The sequence below is a fragment of the Taurulus bubalis genome, assembly GCF_910589615.1.
Source record: "Taurulus bubalis genome assembly, chromosome: 9".
Classification (NCBI taxonomy): Eukaryota; Metazoa; Chordata; class Actinopteri; order Perciformes; family Cottidae; genus Taurulus; species Taurulus bubalis.
This window is the reverse complement of record NC_136597.1, coordinates 14735661-14751438: the sequence shown is the minus strand read 5'-3', so window position 1 is coordinate 14751438 and position 15778 is coordinate 14735661. Positions and strand designations below refer to the sequence as shown.

Genomic DNA, 15778 nt, shown 5'->3' with positions numbered 1-15778 from the left:
ATATGTAAATTAAATATATCAATACAAATCGAGTAAATTCTGCTAATATCAATTTAATTTTTTTGTCTTGTCTTAGAGCCCGTCCACTGTTGTCGGTCGAGGATCAGAGTTTGAGCTTTTGAAAGCCGGCTACTACACTGTGGTTCACTTCTCAAATCAGGACCTCACCATCCTCTGGGACCGCAAGACTACTGTTCACATCAGAGTCGGACCCCAGTGGAAGGTCTGGACCAGGAGTAGAATTTGCAAAAGATTTTTTTGTATTCTTTGGGATATAGTGTATATATATTTAGTGTGTATTATAGACTGTTATTATGAAAGGATTTTGAACACACGACTCAGTGTCTTTCTCATTTTCCTTTCTCATGTAGGGCCTTCTCAGTGGGCTGTGTGGAAATTTTGACAGTGTGACAGTGAACGATATGACCACCTCCAGCCACATGGAAGTCAATAATGCACAGACCTTTGGAGATAGCTGGGCACTGGGACAGGTAGGAGTAAGCCCAGCTCCTCCACTTCATTGATTCTCTCCTTAGCCTCTTTCCTCTTTCTGTCTTCTCCCACCACTCACTCTTTCACTCCTCTCTAGCTCTCTGTTGCTCCAGTAATTTATGTGTCTCCCTCGAGTCCACTGTGATATTTAAGAGTAATCAGACACTCAATCACCTTCCGTGTGTGTGTTTTGTGTGTTTTAGTGTGAAAGTGACTATGTAATTGAGCGACCGTGTGAAGGCGACTTAGGCAGACAGCCGTACGCCAAGAGGGAGTGTGCTCTCCTCTACAGCGATGTCTTTGCACCCTGTCACAACGTGGTGAGTGCCATTGAACTGATGCACACATACACACAAACATAAAAAGGTTATCTTGCATGCAGCATTGGAGTAAGGGTTGGTGAGGGGTTATGGGAACAACTCTTAACTGATCCCAGTGAACACGCTCCTCCTTAAATATCACATCAGAAGCAAAGCAACACAGACAGACAGACACGCACACACTTAAACGTTTTATAACAGTGTTGTTTTTCTCTATGTGGCCAGCAGATGGAGCTATGTATATACAGTATGTAAAAGGTACACCTCATAAGATAACACTGGGACACCCAGACTTACTTTACCATATTGGACATGTAAGACGTAACCATGCATATTTCTTTTACAATTCCTTTGTTCTTACGTGTGATGCATTTAATGTGTTTTCTACATAATATGATTATTGATAGTTTATTGTTCATACTTCCGCTCGTAAGTATTGTCATGGCACTGTTTTAAGCATTAGTCCCTTCTCAGTGAGAAACAGACACATCACACATGAAAACATTGTGGAAAACAACGTTTGCACCGTGTTAATAAATACCAGTGAGTAAGTGAATCCTGTAGCATCCCATGGAGACCGGAGTGCGTTTTGTGTAGACCCAACACATGAATGAGACTGCAATTGTTTTTGGCTGTTTTTCTGACTCTTCCAATTTTGATCTAAAAAATGTAAGGGGCTTCTGACTTGCACTGGCATGCTTGGTGTTCAGGTGGCGGTGCAAATAAGAGGCTTCAGACAACTGTTAGCCAGAACCTCACTGCACAACACGCACTGTGGCTTCGGGCAATCTGCATTGCCAATCCAAGTGAAGCCCAGACCCAGATAATTGTCATCATATTTCCTCTTTTTTTTCCCAGTCTGATGCTTACTCTCGTTTCCTCTTTTTTCGCCTTGACTCCGCGATGGGCCTCTGTGCTCCCGGTTTGTCTGTGATATCCCTTCCTCCTTCTCGGTCTCCTCCGTCTCCGACTCCCCGTCGATTTCTTCTCCCCAGTCTCTCCCCAACGCACCTCTCCGTTTCTCTCGCCTCCGGTTCCTCACTCTCTCTCTGTCCCTCTCCTCTTTTATTACTGATAGCTTCATATGTCCCACCTGACAGCTTCCCCGATTTCAGCCAGTTTAACATATTTTCATGGATGTTGCTGAATGAATGAAATGACGTTAGGTGCACAAGCTAGGCTAGCTAGTGTGTACGTAAAAGCATCTATTTATTAAATTGTACGTTTTTAATTTTAAATGTAAATCTTACAAAGGGAATTTTTGTAATTAAAAAATCCTACTTAATTTTTTTTTAAATATGTTGAATATTAATTATTACACCATTAGACCACCATTACATTTTTCCTCTCGCGCACCCCCTAGAGGCACCACACTTTGGGAATCCCTGGTTTAGAGCATAATGAGAAATATGGCCTTGTTTTTTTTACTTCTCTGGCACTTTACCGGGGCGAATTTGTTAATTTTCCTTGGGTCATTGTAGAAAACAGTTTCACACATATAAATAGATCTGACGGGTAGGAGCTGCAATGACGCAGCTTTATTCCATAAGTTCATGGTTAGGTGACACATTCTGAGTTTTTCTTTTGCTCTCAGACAAGAGAAGTCACATTCCCTCGAGCTGTTCAGATTTCTTTTCAAAACAGAAGTAAGGGAAGTAATATTTAAAAATGCCAATGAAGATATCCAAACATCTATAAGTTAGTGGCTTTGTTGGAGTTTTATCCACTTCATAATTGGAGTGAAAAGCACCCATCCAAGTTATAAAGCTTGCATTCTTGAGAAAGACGCATTCAGTTTGTCTGGTTTGTATAATCTGCATGGCAGGACATGTTTGGAAGCCAATAACTCATGAACAAGGGAGATTCACGGTCTGACAGAAATAAAGTAAGAAAAGAAAGAAATTGTACTGTACAAGAGAGAGAACACAATTCAGTCCCCTTGCTGTATAGGTGTAGGGAAATTGACACATGCTGTAAAAACGGATACGCTTCCAGTAACTATTGTTGTTTAGATAGATAGATGTATACTTTATTCATCCCAAGGGGGGATTTGTTTGTCACAGTAGCAAGCAAGGTTACATAGAACAAATATCGGAATGAAAATACATCAGTATTGATGGTAATTGATGGAGTTAATCTAAATTGTATCATACTGACCACATTTCAGCAATTGTATTGATACAGAATGTTTTTTTGGATTGTTCATAACCAGTATAGAAAATAACAAAGAGTCTGAATTACTCCAGAGAAGCTTTTTAATAACAGGGCTGTATTAAATTGCAAGCCTGATGCTAGACTCAGGTTGCAGCGCCCTACCTAATCAATATCTGTGCTCACATCAAAAAGGGTCAGTAATAATACATATCAAAGTTTTGATGGGATTAAGGGTGCTGTTTTTGTGCATCGCAGTAGCCCTTGTCAAAAACACAGAGGGCCAGTTCACTTTGCATTTTGTCTGTGTGTCATAGAGCTCATCTGATCCCCTCTGCACCAGAGGTTGACCCACATTCCTTTGTCCTGATATCTCATCACTCCTTCCCTGTCTGAATAATTGAAAACTACTCACCCCCTGAACAGTGTCCCCCAGCGACATTCGCCTGGTTCATTTTATGATCGTGTGTTTGTTTGCATGTAAATGTGTGTGTTTGTTTGTGACCCTGAAATGACGTTGTGCGTACCCTCCAGGTGGATGTAGCCTGGTTCTATAGGAACTGCCTGACAGACACTTGCAATTGTAACCGTGGGGGAGACTGTGAGTGTCTCTGTACGTCCATTGCTGTATATGCACACAAATGCTGTCAACAGGGGGTCACAATACACTGGAGATCGCCCTCTGTCTGTCGTGAGTACACACCCACACACACCCACACACACGCTTATTGTACTTCGGTCAGAGATGTGACCCCTGCTTACCTCTTTGACCCACTTTCGCCAGTCCCTCTTTGCAAACACCAATATTTTGCTTTTTTTTATCTCATTCACATATTACCGCAAACTGTTGAAATGTTTTTTAACTTCTGAACTGTCTTGTTTTCTTTTAGCCTACGATTGTGAATACTATAATCAAGGTACGTACGAGTGAGGGTTAGTTGTTTTCAGAGAGCTATTGTCATGATTGTCATGTCAAACCTTACACTCTGTGATTCCCTGCTAGATTTTTACTACATATAGGTCCTCTCTCTTTTTCTCGCTTCCCTGTAGAGCTAGGTGATGGCCCATTTTCCTTGGTGAGTGCTGTTTATAATGACACCATGTTTGGAGTGAATCGAACCAGCAGCTCAGTGTTTCCTCTGGTGAGAGAGAGACCAGGGCAGTTGCCTGCCCCAGGCTTACTGTTCAACTTCATGATCACAGCAGGCTTGCAAAAGGACAGAACATCTCGTGAGCATCCACATTCACACAATTACACACTACTACTCTTTGCTTTGTGGGTGAATTAACCTCCATCCGCTTGTTTTCACAGGTGTCCCTGTGGTGTCACTAGAGTCTGCAGAGAGACCAAACTATTTCCTTGTCGTGTCAGGACGCAGCCGTCTTCAGTTGGAGCGCTGGAGTCGAGGGCCGGAGTTTAGTCACAGGGCCTCTTTTATCCAGCACCAGGGACTGTTTCTGCCAGGTCACACCTCGTTCGAGCTTGTCGGCCAACCTGGCATCTTTCTGACACTGACACGCACTGCTTCACAAGCTCAAAGATACGACTCCTCAGAGGCCTTCAAAGCCAGCGGCAGCTTCACACTGGAGGGTCAGAAACGCATGCATGTACCCAACATACAAACACATGTGTGTTTACATAAACACAAAAAACTAATTAATCAGGTGTTTTTCCTCTCCTTTTGGCAGAGAGTACTTATGTGATTCCTTACCGTATGATGTGTGAGTGGCACTACCAGGCCTGTGCTAGCCCTTGCATCCACACGTGCAGTGACCCAGATGCCACCCGCTGCCAGTTCCTGCCTCCGTAAGAGGCTTGGTTTATTATAAGCACACATTATATAACCAACATTATCAATGCTTAGCATGGGTGCTAAGTTTGTGTATGTTGCAGTGTGGAAGGCTGCTTTCCACGTTGTCCCAAGAACATGGTCCTTGATGAAGTCACCAGAAGATGTGTCTACGCAGAAGACTGTGAGTACAGCTGATACATTCATTATTAGGATTTTTAAATCAATACAAAATATTTACTTCAATATTAATCATTTCTATCAGGTGTGTCCCTTCCCCCAACTCCGACACCCTTTGCATATGTGACGAGGTCCAACAGAACTACTGCAGCACCATCAACAACTACAACCACTACAACTACTAGTACTACTACTACCGCAAGGCCTAGAACCACAACCACCACTACCACAAGGCCTAGAACCACAACCACCACTACCACAAGGCCTAGAACCACAACCACCACTATGTCCACTACCACAACCACCACTTCCACTACCAGAGCAACGACTACCTCCTCCACTACTGTCAGGCCCACAACAACCACCACAACTCCCACTATTTCCAGTACGACATCAGCCACTGAGCGTGTCACCACTCCACTTACCCCGTCTCCGTCTCTAGCTCCTCCTGCTCCTCCCACCACTATTGTTTCTACCACTCTCACTCCCTCAACCCGGCCAGAGACAACCACTCTCAGCACCACTGAGATGACCCCCACTCAAACTACTGTAACCACAGGGGTGACCACCACCACCACCACCACCACCACAGCAACTCCCTCCATTGTACCCACTGAGGCTACTACGATCACCACAACTGCTTCTCCTCAATCCCCGACTACTCTTTCTCCCACCACCTCGCCCTCCATTCTCATCTCAACCAGCATTACCACACCATCGCCAACATCCCCAGTAACTTCCACTCCACCTCCTCTAACTTCCACCTCCACACAGCCACCAGCCACTGCAGCAGTCACAACTTCCATCACTTCTGTCCCTGAAACCACCACTACAATTTCGGCCACTCCTCAGCCTACATCTGTGGACACAACCATCACAATGGAGACCACAACCTCAACAGACGCATCAACAGTTATTGTGACAACCTCAGCACTGTTTTCTACAACCATCGAGTCCACCACTGAGCCGTTATCCACAGAAATAATCACAAGTCCTGACACCTCTTCTGTAACAGAGGAGCCATCAACCACACATCCTCTCCTCTTGCCCACTACTCCCTGCACAGTAAGTGTTATACTTTGAAGATGCATTTGTGTATTGAAATTGATGGGACAGTTAATTATGTAATTGATGCCTTACATTAATTGCTTTACTTACAGTGATTTCAGGTGATTATTCCGGTATCTATAGGCATTTTTCACAGCAGAAATTTTGACTTGTCATAGTAGTGAAAGCACAGGTGTCAGTAATAAAATTAACGATGGCTCTGTTCTGTTTAATGTTAAGTGTCCCAGTAAGTAATGACAGTGGGACAGTGAGCCAGCATGAACAATATCAGGACCTTGAAACTGAAGCAGTTAAATCAAATCATCAATAATGTTAATAACGACTCAGCGAAAAAAGGACTTTTTACTTTTAGAGGTATTAGCATAAGCATTATACTGTGAACTTTTTTGGATTATCAATGAGCACATTATTGCTCTATGAACATGTATTAATCCATAACCTTTATGTATTTACAGGTAGGCACTCCTGTATAATATTGGGTGGAAGGAAAAAGTCTGCAGATGGCTATGAAGGAGTGCTGTGACATGTAAACATAATGTGTGTTGTTGTCCCCACAGCCTCCGTACTCCTACCGCATCGATGAGTGTGTCGAGTTCATCTGTTTTAATGGGGAGCTGCTGCTTCACAACTCCTCTCTACACTGTCGCTACAACAGCACTCAGCCCCAGTGCAGTCTGCTGGGCCTGCCCATCCTCATCAACACAGACGCCTGCTGTCCTCTGTGGCAGTGCCCCTGTACATTTGGTTTATGTTAAAAAACTGATTGTCCCTGTAATTCAGTAATAGGCCGGTATAGCGATTAGAATCCATTGTTTACTGAAATTATCTGTGGTTGATTGTACTGAGACAATTTGCTTTTGCCAGGTCGCTGCACTGTGATGTCAGACCTGCGTGTCATCACATTTGATGGCAACAATGTGGCCTTGTATGATAACGGCTCCTACATCCTGGTTAACCTGCCCATGGAGACTATTATTGGCACCGTGGAGAAATGTCCTACCAGCCAGGTGACGCCCAGAATAAAATATGTATTGTATCATAAGACATCTTCGAACTCTTTTGTGAAATGTTTTCTTTTCTTTGTAGAGTGTAAACTCCATCAGACGAACTGTGAGTACATTCTCTTCTCCCCCTGTCATTCCCTACAATTGTGTTTGCATTAAAATCAAAAGCTGTTATTCAATTAATAGTTATTATATTGTATCATTACATTCTCATATTTCACTTTCCTACAGAGTCCTACAGGTGGAACATCTGGTCTGTGTTTTAGGAAGCTGAACATTACTACCTCCTCCTACAGAATCATTATCAACCGACTGGATCGCAAGGTGAGTCTCTAAACCTAATATACTACCAAGAGTTCAACTTATCTCACGCAAATAATGTGGTTATTGTGTGCTTGTCTGTCTCTAGGTGACAGTGAACTACAGACCTGTCAGACTTCCCTTTTCCCGTCAATCTCTTTATGTGGAAGACACAGGGAGCATGTACCTGATCCACACACCTGGCGGGGTCAGCATACAATGGTATCACAGCACTGGCATCATGGTGCTGCAGTACATTCCTCTTTACAATGCCTCTGTGCCCACTCGAGGCCTTTGTGGTGAGTCCCCATAAACACTCCAGCTTTGACTACATCAGCAGCAGCCTCATTCATCTAAGTGCCTTCTATCAGCACCTACAGACTTAATGTCCAAACAGCAGCATCACTTTGACTTGAGTCATTATTGAATAGGACAATTTGAGATGTTGAGAGCCATTTTGTTTAATCACCAACTTTTGACAAAGCAGAAATATATCACACACACTTAAACCAAACATATGTCTGCACATTATGTCAGGTTGTTGTGATGGGAACCCAGAAGATGACCTGAAGCTGCCCAATGGTACAGTGGTCCGAGAAGTGGGAGACATGATGCTCTTCCTTCAGGCTTGGAGAGTTCAGACAACCGATGAAACAGAACACACACGCAGAGTCGGAGACAACTGCACCATTGAGGACTGCTCCACCTGCCTCTCCATGCTCCGCCAGAGAGCCTTCATGCCTTGTCACAGCAAGGTAGTTCCAGTATACACACAGCATTTACAAGCTTGATCATGTTTAGTTACTTTGTCATGACTCCAGTAAGTGGACTGATTGACATTCTCTGGTTCCAGCATTTAACATTTGAGGATTTGTCTCTATTTTTAACGTCTTTGGGTTTTGAACTGTTGGGTGGATCAAACAAACTATTTGATAACATCATTGTGTGCAATTTGTATTGCCCTTTAAAGACTACATTTGTGATCTAAAAAAGAAAATCAACAGATTGATTTTAAAATTATAATTTCTTAAGGCCCTTTATGACTTTGGCCTTGTTGTGTGTTTTCAGGTTCCTCCAGAGCAGTTCTGTGACATTATGTGGGCGGGGGACCTGCACTACAAGGATCACCAATGTGACTTTCTGGCGGCGTATGTGGCGGTCTGCTACACACATCAAGTTTGCATCAGCTGGAGACGACACAACTTCTGCCGTAAGGAAATAACACACACGAACGCAGATGTACTCATTCTTGTCTCTCATATGCTCATGCATTGCTAAGTAACTGTCATCCTGTAGCATTGCGGTGCCCCCCTGGTAAGGAGTATCAGCCATGTGTGAGCACCTGTGCCAGCCGCACCTGTCTGAACAGAGAGTACTACGAGGAGACCACCTGCTCCTTCATCAGAGAGGAGTGTGTGTGCCGCAGTGGAACCATTCTGCACCGCGCTGACTCCCCTTACTGTGTAACTGAGGATCGCTGTGGTGAGTGACAGAGTATTTACATGACTTTGTGATGGAAACGGCACTGTTAGAACATTTATTTGGGACTGTATATTACTCCTATAGAGTGTGTATTTACTTGGTTTTATATTTCCCTGGATATATCCAGTGTGCACAGATAATGAGGGTAACCCCCGGGCCCCGGGCGAGGTGTGGAATGGCTCTGCCCGCAGCTGCTGTCTGTACAAGTGTATGGAGAATGGCTCTGTGGTGGCTGTCGAGCCAGACTGCAACTCCGTCCTGACACCACTGTGTGAGAGGGAGGGAGAGTACGTGCTGGATGTGTTGCAAGAAGGAGCCTGCTGCCCAAAGAAGATCTGTGGTGAGTTTAAAGATGAAGTTCTTCTATGCCAAGCAAAACATCTGATCCAAATACAAACTTCTGGATATTGTAATATTTTCCCTTGGTTTTGCCCTTAAGTCTTACCCTGTATAGTAATATTATGTTACTGATGACGGTTCACCTATTGTATAGCAAACCAATATCTGCAAATACTTCTAATTTTAGAGACCAAAAATCACAACATTTCAGTGAACATATATGACCCATTAAATAATTGTTTCTCCTTGTCTTGTTTTACTCCTTCACAACTTGTCAGAGTGCAACATGACCATCTGTAACAGCGAAGCTCCACCTTGTGATAATGGGAACAGACTAGTGATTGGTTACAGTGCTCTGTCCTGCTGCCCCGAGTACAGATGTGGTGAAAACAAACTTTAATTGCTCCACTTTTTACAACAGAGTTTTTAGACATGCTGTAAACCCTTTGTCTGATGGGATATTTGGCCTGAACACTTTGCTGTGACTGGTCTTTCTCAGAGTGTGACCCCATGGCATGCCCTCCTGTGTCTGCCCCCAACTGCAGGGAAGACCAGTTCCTAGTGGAGGTCAGGGGGGCAAAATCCTGCTGCTACTCTTACCTTTGTGGTAAGTTTTAATTGTGGTTCCCAGGTCAGTCTAAATCGAAAATCGGAAGTCTTTGGCAGGAGGTTGGCCATCTGCTTTGTCTCAATCGTTGGCACCTCCATCAATTACAGCAACAAAACTGAATTTATTGTTTGTTTTTCTGTCTGAGCAGTGTGTGAGTCATGTATTGAACCCATTCCAAGTTGCTCACATGGAGAAATGCTGGCTGTGGATCTGAACACAACCAACAGCTGCTGTCCACAGTACCATTGCGGTAAGTGTTTGAGTGTGTTTGCATGTGTGGGTTTTTGTGTCTGTGTCTTCAAAGTCATGATTGTACTTTCTCCCATGTGTTGCAGTGTGTGATGTCAACCTGTGCCCTGAATCATCTGTGACCTGTGCACCTGGTCTCTCTTTGGTTCAAACTGCCGTCCCTGGGCATTGCTGCATGCAGCACCACTGCGGTACACACTCAAAAACACTCACATACACATTTACACACCCTATTGGTTGCTGGTGTGTGTTAAGGTGATCATTGGATTAATCTAAGAAGTTGTTATGCCTGTCACGTATTTGCATAAACTTCACGCCACCTCGCTCTTTAACTTTCTCTCTGTCACTCCCAGAATGCCTATGTGAGGACAGCGCTCTCCCCATCTGTCAGGTGGTAAGTCAGCAAAAAGCTGCATCCCAAGTCACTGTCTAATCAGGTCTTTGCTTGAAGGAAGAAAAAGTGAGCAAATTTAGTCAAGTCAGCAATGTTTTTCTCTCAGGGGGAAGTGCTGGTCGAGGTTCCAGACAGTATCACCAACTGTGGCTGTCTTCAGCATACATGCCGTACGTGTAACGCAAGCAGGAAAACACACACACACACACACATACACACACACACACCTGACACTAGTGTGACAATTGACATGCTGTTGACATAGTTTCATCTACTGCCTCACACTGCTCAAGTTCCAGGCTCCCTTCATATTAACCCTGGGAAAAAAATTGTATTTGTCACTTCAGGTCTGGTATGATTATTTATCCTATGTTTTTGTGTGCGTGTACAGAGAAAGGAGAGGTGTGTCTTTTCCAAGGGGTAACAGTACTGGGCCCAGGCCAGTCTCTGGTTCAGTACTTTGAAGGAGATATGTGTTACGCTGTTCACTGCCTGCATCACAAAGATCCAGATTCTGGCTTCTACGCCATGGAAATAACCTCCGTCAACTGTTCCCAAAAATGTGGGCCTGTATGTGTCCACAGCTACAACATTTAGCACATGCCTCGTCTACTTGTCTTCCCTGATGCGTCTTGTACTAATCCTTCATTTATGCATTCGGCTCATCTTTTTAGCACCAGGTGTACGTAACGTCTTCGGACCCTCAGGTGTGCTGCGGCTCCTGTAAAAATGTCTCCTGTACTTTCAACAATGAAAACGGGACAGCAGAGCTTTTTGCTGTAAGGACAAATACATCCACATGTGCTCAATGTTCCACTTTTTGAGCAGTGCTGATTCTGATTGTGTGTGCAGGCAGGGAGTTCCTGGGTGGAGAACTGTACACGTTACGACTGCATGGAAACAGCAGTGGGAGCAGTTATACTTGCCTCTGGGGTGATTTGTCCGCCTTTCAATGAAACAGAGTGTACTCAGGTCAGAACCTCTACATCTACTATTACACTGAATTTAAGGTGAAACTCTTGAAGCTACTTGTTTTTTTTACATTCAGTTTCAGGTAAAGTCGGTCTAGTCTAGTGCACAATTATAGTTGTCAAAAATAAACATTACGGCTTAGTTATTATCTTTCATTCCCTGCTCACAATCATTTTGTTTTGATGGATCAATATTTATATATCAACTTTCAACTTGTATCTGTCAATTATGACTGGAGGCTAATTGATTGGTGCACCCGTAATATGTATAGTTTTTTGACTAAATTGTGTTTCCCATCATTAACTCTGTTTTTTTTCTCATTTTACTCTCTTCTTACAGAATGGTGGTGTGGTTCAGAGCTATGTGGACGGTTGCTGCAGGACATGTGAGTCTCCAAATTTATTTGATGCTTCTGGTAATGCTTTGAGCTGTCAAAGTGGTGAGCGCCTTGTTGCCTGGCAGTGGATGGGCTTATTGGCTGAGTGGTTGGGTGTGGCCTGTTGTAGACGGTGGAGATAAACCCATTTGTTGGTCTTTCACTACATTTCCCACAATCCCTCGCTTTCCTAGTGTGTCCCCAAATCTTCTGTTGACATATTCAAGAGCCAGCACAGCTTAGACAGAAGGAATATTTGGTGAAAATTATTAATATATTAAATAGTATGATGAAATATGACAGCATTTATTATGATTACTAAGTCAATATACAACTTCCTGAACTTGTGCTTTCAAGATGATGACGTGTAAACTGTTCTTCATGTCCGCTTTACAAAATGATATTGAGTAATGAGACATTTCTAAATTGTGTGTATTGCAGCTTTAATAAATCTGCAGTGGTGACATTTTTCTCTCCTCTGTGGATTCGGCATTGCAGCCTCGCCCGCTTGCCCGCTTTTGCAGCGACCTTGCAGTTTGGCCAATCAGGGTGCTCCAGGGTGAGCGTTTTACTAATGAGGATGCAAGATGGTGCAGGGGTTAGAGTTTGCCCTGCTGAGCTGCTCTTTGGGCTGGCTGCCCAGTGTGGCCCACAAAAGAAGTGAATTTCATGTGCATGCCAGCTGCACTGATTCCCTCCTGTATGTGTTTGTGTGTTACGCTGAACTGTGTTTTCTGAACCAAACGTAACCTTGTGTGTGTTCTCATGACGTTCTTTGAACCCGGCGGCTGCGATCCTGACGATGCTCCCAGGTTCTGGACTGGGTGTTTTACCGTTTACCGTTAATCCCGTAACCCCCACTGGTAGTACTAACTGTGACACAGGTACCACTACTTTCCACTGTCCCACTTACAATGATTATTTGGCATCCTGGCCCTCAGTGACTCATTCACTTGCAATTTCAAGCTTTGTGTGAATGTGAGTCTATTGCCTAATTTATTGTCCTGTCTTTTAATTTTCTTCCTCTCACTGGTTAACCCCCAAAACACACTAACATGAACTAAGGCTGCACGATTATACCGTAATGATAATCACGATTATTTAAGGGTTAGCTTAACAATATTGAGATCACGATTATATCACACAATTATTCATTAGTTATTCATTCAGTTGTGAGTTGCTTGGAGGTAATGTAACTGTGACATGCTGTCACTATATACAGAGATTGCAAATACAACGAAGAACTTTCACATTTTAATAAACAGAGCACTGCTTTCGCTTTCATGCTGTGCATTATTTCTGCTAATGTACACATTTTTGCATCAAATGAGGTTGTTCTTCTTTCACTGAATTCAGTGCATTGTTTTGCCCATCTGCTGTTTTATAATAGAACAGGGAGCAGACAGGCACAACAAGTAATACACAGTATATTACTCTTTTAAACTGCAGCATCAACATTTAGTTTTTTACATGCTGCTTTTTTTTCAGGTGAGTGCGTAGCAACATTACAGCTCGACAACAGTGAAGCCAAAACCTCTTTTAGTTTAGGAAGTGCTTCATTTGATATGTAGCGGAGTTTTCTATGAGCTACGATTAATATTTGATTAATTGTGCAGCCTGAACACTAACAATATCTAACCTTGCAATAATCAAATTAATAGTACAAACCATCCAGCAGACAATATGCAATGTTAAGTATAAGAGAGAAGGCTTTATTAAATCAAGTGTCGAACCAATTGTGAAACAAAATAAGCTCTAGTGTTACACATTTATTCATAAAGGAAAAAGCCGAAGCTCATTTTTCCTACATTCCAGCCCTGCACATAATCCTTTTGATGAGCTTTGATTAGCTTAAAAGTAAGGTTAAGTTCAGGTTCGTAGACAATAAGAGAGACCGATCTCTGCTGTGAGAACTGTGCCCCACCCGTCACCAAACTGTCAATCAAAGCAAGCTCCTACTGCTGGGCAACAAACACACCAGCTCAATAGGGCTCTCGGGTTTGTATGAGTGACAGATGTCTGCAGTAAAACCATCAAAGAGTTTGTTTCTGCGTGAGCATATGAGTATGTGTGTTTACCATTGTGTGTGTGTGCATTTATTTATGTATGAACTTGCATCCGCATGTTGTCTGCTTTTAATGTCAATTATCCTTCTTTCTGAGTGTTACTCTGTGTATGCATCTCATGTCTGTGTGAACATGTGTGTAGGTAAGGAGGATGGTAAGACTTGCAAACGTGTGGCCATTCGAACTACCATTCGAAAAGATGACTGCAGGAGCAACGCACCGGTGAGAGAAGAGAGACAATTAAATTATCATTATTATATATATATATATATATATATGTTTAACTCCTCTTGTCATCCTCCTGTCTCCCTCCTCTTACAGGTAACAGTCTATTCTTGTGATGGGAAATGCCCGTCTGCCACCATATTCAACTTTAACATCAACAGTCACGCCCGGTTCTGTAAGTGCTGCCGCGAGAGTGGACTGCAAACCCGCTCCGTCACACTTTACTGCTCCCGCAATGCCACAGTCGTGGAGTACAACTTTCAAGAGCCTCTGGACTGTTCCTGCCAGTGGAACTAAAACATGTTTTTTAAAAAGAGTCCAGGCAGAAAAATGAATGAGAGCATAACAAATGAAGAGAATGTATGAATAGTGGGATAAATTCGATTTTTACAGTACTGATGAACAAGCATGAACAACAGCCATGTTTCATTGTATTTGGAGTTGTAGTTGAAACTTAAAGATATTAAAAATAACTGGTGTAAGATTGAGATTGATTTCAAGTATTTTTGTCTGCACATTAGTCTTTATTTTCTGGTAGAGCTGCTGTGCCAACCCAGTCAGCTATCTAGTGCTTTCAGGTGGTGGTACGATGTCATTAGACTCTTATTCTTCTGTATATTAACAATTGATATTCTGTTGACACAGAAGTTGTTGCATTTTTCATATCCGCTGTTGGGTTTAAATACTGTACATGGTTTAAATTTAGCCTTTTGTCCAAATGAGTGTTGTGCAAAGCTTTTTTCCTGAGAAAAGTTTAAAGTGACCTTTGGGCTTTTGTAGTTTCTGTATTTTTAAGTAGGTGAAATAAAAGATTTAACAGTGACTTTGTCTGAATTATTGCAAGAATGGCTGACCTCATGAACTGCAATGTGTCCCTTTCAAACACACGTTGGAGTTTCTCGTACTCAAATCTTATTAAACTCACACTCATCCTGATTCAGCATTTGTAGTGCTGACATGTGTTTGTGCTTCTCCTCTGAGAGTTTATTGCTGTGTGGGAGTCTCCTCTTCATAACAGAACCCCTCAGTAGACTCAGCTCCCTGTCTGTCAATCACGTCCCCCTTTCACATTCTTGTCATTCCACATGGCCCAGCTCTCATACCACACCACACCCCACGTCCTAGCCAAACCATTCTCACCACTGAACTTTGTTATGACCAGTTTGGAGCCTATGCTTATTTTAGAGGTTAAGAAAACAAAATCTTAGACTTGTCTGCTGTGACTGACTTGCTGACTGTTGGTCATCCAGAGACATGGAGCTGGTGGCTTTGCCCGCTGAGCATATCTCAATTTACCACAAAAGCCCCACCACATGTCTCTCATCCCTCTCCTTTCCCCTCAGAACGCCCCACATCCCTTCATCCCCACTTCTCCTCTCCTCAGGAGCCCAGCTCTGGAGTGGCCATGTGCCCATGGTTGCCATGGTGTACTGCTCTTATCCCAACAAAGAGCCAGAACAAATTGGGTTGAACTCCTACACTCCTTCTCTCTCTCTCTCTCTCTCTCTCTCTCTCTCTCTCTCTCTCTCCCTCCTCCATACACACCCAGAGACCATCTCCTCCTTCACATAAGGGTTTACTTCTCGGAGGAAACAGCCATTGAACTCTGACTCTGAGTGCGCGCTAAATTCAAATTCCAGGCTCTGCGTAAAACTGAAATGAAAGCAAGTTGAGATTTCCCCACGATTTAACACAACTAGTATGAACATGTGATACACGACTTTTCCACTCTTAAAAAGTTACAGCTGATGTGTTGGGAA

General features: G+C 43.1%; 1 protein-coding gene across 1 annotated transcript in view; it reads left to right on the top strand.

Moving 5' to 3' along the window:
* otogl (otogelin-like) overlaps positions 1-14315 on the top strand; it is a gene marked incomplete at both ends in the record, with an annotated part of 28025 nt that extends 13710 nt beyond the window's left edge. The window contains 35 exons of the mRNA XM_079223317.1: positions 77-223; positions 372-491; positions 696-812; positions 3498-3654; positions 3854-3880; positions 4014-4193; positions 4276-4554; positions 4653-4770; positions 4858-4937; positions 5019-5117; positions 5376-5539; positions 5638-5725; positions 5786-5886; positions 6559-6736; positions 6866-7008; positions 7088-7111; positions 7237-7329; positions 7415-7604; positions 7843-8060; positions 8374-8515; positions 8602-8787; positions 8915-9127; positions 9405-9509; positions 9626-9733; positions 9885-9986; positions 10072-10176; positions 10339-10379; positions 10486-10549; positions 10771-10949; positions 11054-11158; positions 11232-11351; positions 11691-11736; positions 12540-12611; positions 13936-14015; positions 14115-14315. Coding sequence (XP_079079443.1) covers positions 77-223; positions 372-491; positions 696-812; positions 3498-3654; positions 3854-3880; positions 4014-4193; positions 4276-4554; positions 4653-4770; positions 4858-4937; positions 5019-5117; positions 5376-5539; positions 5638-5725; positions 5786-5886; positions 6559-6736; positions 6866-7008; positions 7088-7111; positions 7237-7329; positions 7415-7604; positions 7843-8060; positions 8374-8515; positions 8602-8787; positions 8915-9127; positions 9405-9509; positions 9626-9733; positions 9885-9986; positions 10072-10176; positions 10339-10379; positions 10486-10549; positions 10771-10949; positions 11054-11158; positions 11232-11351; positions 11691-11736; positions 12540-12611; positions 13936-14015; positions 14115-14315 — 4392 coding nt within the window. The remainder of the gene's footprint in view (positions 1-76; positions 224-371; positions 492-695; positions 813-3497; positions 3655-3853; positions 3881-4013; positions 4194-4275; positions 4555-4652; positions 4771-4857; positions 4938-5018; positions 5118-5375; positions 5540-5637; positions 5726-5785; positions 5887-6558; positions 6737-6865; positions 7009-7087; positions 7112-7236; positions 7330-7414; positions 7605-7842; positions 8061-8373; positions 8516-8601; positions 8788-8914; positions 9128-9404; positions 9510-9625; positions 9734-9884; positions 9987-10071; positions 10177-10338; positions 10380-10485; positions 10550-10770; positions 10950-11053; positions 11159-11231; positions 11352-11690; positions 11737-12539; positions 12612-13935; positions 14016-14114) is intronic.
* Between the last annotated feature and the right edge of the window lie 1463 nt (positions 14316-15778).